Raw genomic sequence first — 8,864 nt, forward strand, 5'->3', positions numbered from 1 at the left:
GAAGGTGGTCCATGGAGTGTTGTTGCTCGATCGAAGGCGGTGCGATAGTTGCCAATAAAATAAACATGATTAATAGTACGCTTCCTGTGCAATTGGGACAACTAGCTAGTTCAAAAATTTAAAAATGTCATATCAATCTGTCGTAGCTTCTTGCTATTTTTATCTCTAAAATGTATTGTTTACAGCCACGATGCTTCTTGCTATTTTTATCTCTAAAAAGTATTGTTTACAGCCACGATCATGATGTAACAAAATCTAAATTAATAATTATACGTCCAGGCATCACTTTCCGATCGATGTCCACCGTTTATTTCCTCGAGATGTTTGAGATTCTAGGAGTGGAATCTCCCCCGGCCCGTCAAGCAGGAATCTCGCACAGGAAATGGAAAATTGTGCCTTGTCCCTCCCCGGGCAACCAGGAATGGAACCCTGAACGCCGTGGCCCGTAGTAAGCGTGAGTAGAACTACTCCGGCCATCTCCTGCTAGCTCACAGCCAGCCAGTGTTCTTCCCCTCTATAAATAACCCCATCGCGTTGCTCCATCCTCGCGCCGCGGCCGTAACACATACCCAGTTCAAGAATAACTTCAAAACCCAAGCTCCGTCTCTACTCTCTACCACCACCATCACCCTTCGATGCCGCCGATGGGTAGGCTGGGGTCGAAGAGGAGCGTGGACGAGGAGGTGGAGGAGGAGTACGAGGTGGACGTGGTGAACGACCGGCTCGAGTCGTCTCGGAACAGCCGCCTGGCCATCTTCCGGCCACGCCTCCGTGGCGCCGTCGACGGAGCGGAAGGCTTCGTCCACGGCCATATCATCCACCCGGACAACAGGTACGTGCTTGAAACTCCCTCTCCTCGTCGGCGCTTCACGCTGGGCCGCTGCATGTTGAGGAAAATTGATCGGCTCCGCTCCTATCTGACAGCTTTGCGAGTAAATAAGACTGCTTGCGTCTATCGATGCAGATGCTGGAGATACACTCCATTTCGAAAAAATAAATGCCGATAGCTTTGCTAGCTTTTTCTGCAACTAAACAGAACCAGAATTACAAAACGAAACACAGCACATTTTTCTTTCAAGTCTGCTAGTTGCGCCTGCTCGGATAGAAAAAAAAAGATGTGGCAGCACAGTGACAAGTAGCATGCTCAGACTTCAGAGTCGGGATGGTTTGCGCAGAGAATAAATTGATGTCTTCTGCTATCACAGTGAACTTAAAAGGGTTGTTTGAAAATCATTAGGGTGTGAAATGTTCTGTCGTAAACATACCTGTTTCGTGACTCTGGGAAAGAAGTGAATGAGGGTGGGTACCCCTGATCCCATGATTCTATAATTCATCGCTTCAATATGTATTACACCTTGTTATCGTTTTTCCAGACTTTCGACTAGAAACGTATAAACGGTTGTGTGCATCCTGGTCATGCAGAAGCTGGGTGTAATTGCTTTTTAAAAGTAATAAAGCGCCCTTTATCGAAAAAAAGTAGTATGTAAGGTATTTTTTTTATTTTTTCCAAGTTACATACTTTTGTGTTTAGGTTTTAGATTTTACATGCCCATGCATCTACTACCTACATGCATAATTGTTTTCCAAAAAATTGATTCTTTTATATTTTTTCTATCTAACTTGTTTCTTACCATCTTATTATTGCCATTGCACAAGTCTATTGAACAAATATAATTCGTAGAGATACAGCCCATAGGTCTCTTTATCCTCACTGCATATTAGATTTTTCTACCTGCCCTTTGCACAATATGATACAGGTGTTCCTCTTTCTTGTAGTTTCATACAAGATTTTTGTTTTTAACATGAAAATCACTAAACAAGATCGCTTTGCCATCGTGATTGGATATACTCCATTAAACATGTCTAAACTTTATCAAAAAATGTATCTAGGCACTAAACAATAGCTAGATACATCCAAATTTAAACACAATTATGACAACTTTCATAGAAAGGGAAGTAGGATTTTTACGTAATGTACTGTTCATTCAGGTTCAGAGTACCGTTTCTGAATCTTTGCTCTAACGTGACTCTCGTCTCTTTACCTCCCTTTTTTCCCTTGCTTTCTTTTGTTGTCTCCAGGCAGCATCAAAACATTGTATGCCTTCCACTTGTGGTATGTATGCCCAATATAGCGCGAAGGGAGTAACGTAAAACTGGAGGTAGCACATATGTTTTAGTGTACTATTTTTAAGTCAAACATGCGTGATGGAGAGGATTTACATTTTTTGAACTGCCTACATGCACAAGTAGCTATTACTACCAGCTTTCCAAACAATATATTACAATGTGCAGATGTCTCTGCTTATCAAATTATGACAGATAAGCAACTTGCATAGCTAACCTCCCTCTTCTAGGCCAACCAGATGTACGGATACTTGTGATGATTTTGATAACGTCATGCTCCCCGAAATTCCTTCTCGTTGCTTCGCTGACTTTGCTAGATCGATAGAGACTGCGCTACTTTGATAGTTTGAATGGCCTAAATTAAGCTGGAGTATTATTTTTTTTTTGGACAGTTCGGTCATGTGGGGGAATCTTTTGAAAACCAACTTAATTACGTGGTTGATGTCTATAGACTACAGTGTATTTTTTTTAGCACTGATCGCACATGATTAAAAGGGTTGTTCACACTATGCATTTCAGCAAGCATGCAGTCGCAATATTATGAAACTAATTGTTCTGAAACTTGTAATTCAGCAGGCTACTTAACTGGTTTTTAAGTTTCTACTTCAAGGGATCAATACGAAAAATTGTGAATTGGCATGTACTGAAAGTTGATGGCTTACTATTCATCCATGCTACTTAATCTACTCTCTGTTTGGGGATGTTGTTCCTGCAGGTTGTATCAGTTATGGACCAAGTTCATATTGGTTTGGGCAGTGTACAGCTCCTTCGCTACGCCCTTCGAATTTGGCTTCTTCAGGGGACTCCCTCCGAGGCTATTCGTCCTGGACATAGTTGGTCAGATTGGCTTCCTTATTGATATTGTTCTCAAGTTTTTTGTGGCCTACCGCGACCCCGACACGTACCGCATCGTATGCAATCCGAGCTCTATTGCTCTCAGGTAACATTTCTCATCGAATGACTGAATAGTTTTGAACTATATTAAATGGGAACTTGCCCTGTGTTACACTACATTTGTATCTTTCTTGATGCTCCTATGTTTGCACGCCATCCTGTATAAATCATCAGAATCATTAAAACGGGGATCTGAAGAGTAATGTGTTGCAAATCTCAGTTTTTTGGATGTTGCTGAAATGATTTCACATTTCCTTCATGAGAGAAGAAAAAAGCTTTTATTCTTGCACTCGTACAAGAGGGCTCCTATTTAGGCAACTGTACTTTCTGAAACATGTTCTCCAAATAATTGAACATAACTTTCAACCGCTGTTTTTTTTACCGTTGAATCCAGGTATTGCAAATCAAGTTTTATTTTCGATCTCCTTGGTTGCTTCCCATGGGATGCTATCTACAAGGTTACCCTTTGGCTAACGATTTGAATCTCACTGGTTAATATATGGTGTGGAGCTTATTCTGTGGTTAACATTTCGATTGTTTGCCTATTATGTTGATCTCCATTACAGGCATGTGGCAGTAAAGAGGAAATAAGATACCTATTGTGGATTCGCTTAACAAGATCTTTGAAGATCGCAGAATTCTTTCATGATTTGGAGAAGGACATTCGTGTGAATTATCTGTTCACAAGGATAGTGAAACTTATAGTTGTGGAGCTCTACTGTACACACATAGCAGCATGTATCTTCTATTACCTAGCCACAACGGTGCCTGAATCAATGGAAGGTTATACATGGATAGGGAGTTTGAGGTTAGGAGATTACAGTTATGATAATTTCAGGGAGCTTGATCTTGTCAAGCTTTATACGACATCATTCTACTTTGCTATCGTCACCATGGCAACTGTTGGTAAGTTCTGACTCGTGATGTCATCGTAAACACAAAGTTCTTGCCATTGCATCTCCATGTCCATAGACGTATAAATGTTCCCGTATCCTAAAATACTAAGACGTTTTCCCTCTGCAGGGTATGGTGACATTCATGCTGTAAATGTCAGGGAAATGATATTTGTCATGATCTATGTTTCATTTGACATGATTCTTGGAGCTTATCTCATCGGTAACATGACTGCACTTATTGTCAAAGGATCGAGAACTGAGAGATTTAGGGACAAAATGAAAGAAGTTATCAGGTATATGAACAGAAATAAACTTGGGAGGGACATAAGAGAACAAATCAAGGGGCATTTAAGGTTGCAATATGAGAGCAGCTACACCGAAGCTTCTGTTCTTCGGGACATCCCGATTTCTATTCGTGCAAAGGTGATGAGTTATGCTTAAAGAACTTCTTTTCAGAAACTTTTAGATTTCAGTACCAATTCTGCATAAGTTTCTGTGTCTTTGCATATCAATTGACTACCTGACTCATGAACTACAACTTATATTATATTTGCAGATTTCTGAAACACTGTACAAGCAATACATTGATAGTACTCCTCTATTCAAAGGATGCTCACCGGAATTCATTCAACAGATTGTATGTACTCTTCTATTCTTGTGTCAAACTGTATATATTGATCTATGCATATCAACAGATTGTTCAATATTTATCATCACGTTCTTTCGCTTGGCAGGTGATCCGGCTGCAAGAAGAATTCTTCCTACCAGGAGAGGTCATTTTGGAACAAGGAGGTGCAGTTGATCAGATATACTTTGTCTGTCATGGTGCACTGGTGAGTTCAAGCCTAGGGATTATTGCTTAATAATTTTTGTTTCTGGGTAGTGGGTAGTCATATGAGTTTCGTATTGTGCACCTTATAAATTAAAGTAATGCACATTGTAAAACCCTTTGTGGCATGTTTCTTTAACATCCAGGAAAGTGTTGGCATTGGTGAAGATGGTCAAGAAGAGACTATTTTGATGCTAGAACCTGGGTGCTCTATTGGAGAAATCGCTATAATTTGCAATATTCCACAACCGTACAGTGTTCGTGTTTGTGAACTTTGCAGGCTCTTGCGTCTTGATAAGCAGTCCTTCACAAACATATTGGAGATCTATTTCATTGATGGAAGAAAAGTCTTGAGCAACCTCACCGAGGTACACAAGACAACATATACAATCAGCAAGATAGTTGTTACTTCACCAAATTTCACGATTGAAGGATATTATTTCTTTTTCTTGATGTGCTTCCTCTAACTGCAGAATAATGAATACGGTGGGCATGTCAAACTACTAGAATCAGATATCACATTTCATATAGGTAAGCAAGAGGCAGAGCTGACATTAAGAGTAATTAGCGCCGCCTTTTACGGGGACCTTCATCAGCTGAAGAGTTTAATACGAGCAGGAGCCGATCCAAAGAACACTGATTATGATAGACGATCTCCTTTGGTATGAACCTTTAGTAATGGTTTTGAAGTTCTCATATAATCCAGATTGTGAGGTTACATACATCAGTCGATGCAGATGACGGTCTTCCCCTTTTCAAAAATAAATATAATCTCTAATGTTGTGCATTTCATAATGAATAATGTATGTATGATGTAAGCACTATCGTTTTCACAGCATCTCGCAGCTGCCAAAGGGTATGAAGATGTTGCGCAGTTCCTAATCCATGAAGGTGCCGATATCGATGTCACCGGTATGCTCACACAGTTCAATGCATATATTAATGTAATTTATAACACCAAAATCGGTCACACATATTACACACTTGTGTTTCGCTCCAAACAAGATAAGTTTGGGAACACGCCTTTGCTGGAGGCAGTGAAGCAGGGGCATGACCGGGTGGCCACATTGTTGTTCAGCCAAGGAGCAAAGCTGAATCTCGAGAACTGTGGCAGCCATCTCTGCATGGCAGTATCAAAGGGGGACTCTGATTTTGTTCGGAGGGCTCTAGCTTACGGTGCTGATCCAGACTCAAAAGACTACGACCACCGCACTCCACTCCACATAGCCGCCGCGGAGGGCTTGTACATGATGGCGAAGATGCTGGTAGACGCAGGTGCAAGCGTGTTCACAACTGACAGGTACCACCAAAATATATTTCATCTTTCAAGTGTGTTACTTTGATATTGAAATTGCCATGTATGCAGATGGGGCACTACTCCGCTAGACGAGGGGCGCAAGTACGGTCGTAGGCCTCTTATGATGCTCTTGGAACAAGCAAAATCGGACGAGCTATCTAAGTTCCCCGCCCGCGGCGATGAAGTGAGAGGCAAGCTCATAAACTCAAAACCTCCGTGAAATTACGTCGACCTATGCTTCTTTCTGAACCCCCACAAAATATGCTTACGTTCGCAGATACATTGCACCCGCGACGATGCTCCGTGTTTCCAAACCATCCATGGGATAGTGATTCCGAGCGCGAAGAGGGGGTGGTGCTATGGATTCCTCACACAATAGATGGACTCATCAGGTCAGCGCAGGAGAAGCTGAGCTTATCCGGCTCGTGCTTGCGCTTGCTCGGCGAGGATGGCGCGAGGGTGCAGGACGTCGACATGGTTTATGATGGCCAGAAGCTCTATTTGATCGGAGTCAATGGCGAGGGACAGAGCTAGTAGAGCAGGTCGGCTGTGGAGCGGAATAAGAAGAATAACCATGTTCTTTCATAAGAGTTTGGTTGTTAACTTTTCCTGTCAAGTACTTCTGTAGGATTAGCCTCCCCAGATTTGCATAGCATTTTTTGCATGCCGGTTGCTGTACGGATGTAGTCATGTAGATATAAGAAAGAAAACGAACTCCTTCATAATGTACAGATTATAAATTACTTTTCCATACGCACAGATTGTAAGTTATTGGAAATGAATGTAAATAGAAATGCAATGTGGATAGAGATCTGCACAAACTGACTCCCCTCAGAAGTGGAGCTCGGAAATGTTGGAATATAATGTTCAGCCCTCAGAAGGGCGGCATTGTGGCCAGCCCAAGCCAGTACCAAAAGCTCCTCCCCAGTGTAGATTCTTGCCGCTGCTGCCAGCGACGGCGGGCCCCAACACCAAAGGAGCTGGGCAGGGGGGGGGGAGGAGATCGCAGCGACAATGTTCAAGCAAGGCTACGGCGGCCTGAGTACTTCTCATCGAGCACGTAGGCCGAGGCGGAGTCCTCTTGTTGAGACGGTGGAATTGTTTCTCTTCCTCGATGATGCACTTCAGTGCGATCATGTGGAAGCGGCGGTGATGTGGATCTTGATCCACCACCCTCGATATGTCGGCCTAGTTCTGGTGGGTTTAGTAGGCGGTGACGACCGGTAGTGTGGAGGCTGCAACCTAGCTTCGAATAAAGGGGGTTTGGTCCTATGATCACTCTCACGCCATGACAAAGATTTGTTGGATGCCTGCCCTCATTGATGCCAGAGTGTCGAGTTCTGGATGGCTCCGCCGGCTAACTCGAATGGATGACATGCCTGGAGATTTCGGATTAGTTGGATTCGGTCAGGCGCAACCATGTTTATTTCTAAGCGTTTGGTTTCAGAGGGAGCGATGCAAGGATTCTTAGTCTGTTGCCATCCTGGGACAAGTCTTTGGTCCCATGGTGAAGTTAGTCGCAAAGAATGGGATGGAAGCCAAGATCTGAGAACTAGTAATGGTGATTTGAGTCCTCGTGGTGATGAGGTTTGGCTTGGTGATCAGTGGCTTGGAGCAGTGGCATCGACAAGTTGGGCAACAACATAGGAGAAATTCAGAACCTCAACTTGCAGGGTGAAAACCAAAGGTCTAGCTCTTAATTGGTTGTGCCTAGCAATGGCCTTTGGAAAGCAATATTTTGTGAGTGCGGACTCTTTCCTAGGTGAAAATTTATGATCTATGATCAGGGCGCGCGATTACAGCGCTTGTGCATTGTTCCCTTCTTGGAAGCGCCACTTTTGGAGAAGATGGTTTTTAGTGTTGTCTTGGTGATTTTTGGTCCACTGTTACAAGGAATAGATCACTGTTGAAATAATGGGCTAGTTCTTTAGCCCATGTAGTATTTCACATTTTTCTATAAATCTCAAAGCCCAAATATGTGGCACCCCATGTGAGTTTAGCGCAAGTTGATGGGAGCTCACAATGGAACGGTAAGAGGAGTGGTAGTAAAGTTTTGTCCCACATGAAAAGTTTGGAGGAAGTTATACCACTTTATAAGGTGGGTAGTTCCAAAACCACTAGTAAGTGAGTGAGCAGAGGAGTGGTACACGCGCACTTCTCCTCCTACTCGCTCGTCTCGACTCGACTCGGCATGTCAAGATGTGCGTGCGCTCGTGTTGAGTGGATTGGGCATCGAGTCGAGACTTGTTTTCTTTTTTGCTATTCAGGAAAACAAATAGAATCCTAGACGGACGAACGTGTCATAGTTAGTCGGTTTGGATCGGTCCCGGCTTGTGGGCTATCTGTAACCGATTCGAAACATGCGATGTGAGTGTGGCCCACTTTGCCTAGGTTTTCCTGAGAATATATAATATCTTGCACTGCTACCGTCGAAACTCTTGTGATACACGAGTTAGGGTTTTGCGATCTTTTCCTCTCAGCTTGCATCGCCACCGTAGCCTACTCCATCCTGCCTGCTGACAAGCACCGGTAAACGGGAGAGCAGGTCTCCGGAACTGCTCACCTTTGTGATCCTATACGAGAGAGAGGGTGAATTAGGTATGTGGGAAGTGCTCTGCGCGACTGCTCAAGCTCTTGATCATATATCGCCTAAACGACAATTCCGGTGGTGCTGCCTACTGTCATCTTCAAAGCCGTCTACTTTGACCTGTTTTCGCCAATTTTGTCGTCAACAACGTTACTGTTGCATCGACGACTACTACACCTCCACCAGATCGGTACGTGTCACTTGATCCTATCTAGTTTTAGTCATGGATGTTGCATT

At 43.2% G+C, this 8,864-nt stretch overlaps 1 protein-coding gene across 1 annotated transcript; it reads left to right on the plus strand.

The window, feature by feature from the left end:
- Nucleotides 1-635: 635 nt before the first annotated feature.
- LOC124656860 (potassium channel KOR1-like) lies at nt 636-6,574 on the plus strand. The gene is made up of 13 exons (XM_047195525.1): nt 636-832; nt 2,840-3,064; nt 3,413-3,476; nt 3,585-3,924; nt 4,042-4,337; nt 4,471-4,551; nt 4,649-4,747; nt 4,890-5,111; nt 5,217-5,405; nt 5,580-5,655; nt 5,749-6,043; nt 6,110-6,231; nt 6,318-6,574. The coding sequence occupies exons 1-13, from the start codon at nt 636-638 to the stop codon at nt 6,572-6,574; spliced, it is 2,463 nt and encodes an 820-aa protein (XP_047051481.1).
- Nucleotides 6,575-8,864: the final 2,290 nt, after the last annotated feature.

This window comes from Lolium rigidum, chromosome 5 (assembly GCF_022539505.1).
Source record: "Lolium rigidum isolate FL_2022 chromosome 5, APGP_CSIRO_Lrig_0.1, whole genome shotgun sequence".
NCBI lineage: Eukaryota > Viridiplantae > Streptophyta > Magnoliopsida > Poales > Poaceae > Lolium > Lolium rigidum.

Bases quoted from the DNA above. Each gene is read 5' to 3' on its own strand.
- LOC124656860 (XM_047195525.1), top strand. From the start codon at position 636: ATGCCGCCGATGGGTAGGCTGGGGTCGAAGAGGAGCGTGGACGAGGAG. The intron at 5,112-5,216 runs GTACACAAGACA...CTCTAACTGCAG, and splicing joins TCTTGAGCAACCTCACCGAG to AATAATGAATACGGTGGGCA. The intron at 6,232-6,317 runs GCAAGCTCATAA...TTACGTTCGCAG, and splicing joins CCGCGGCGATGAAGTGAGAG to ATACATTGCACCCGCGACGA.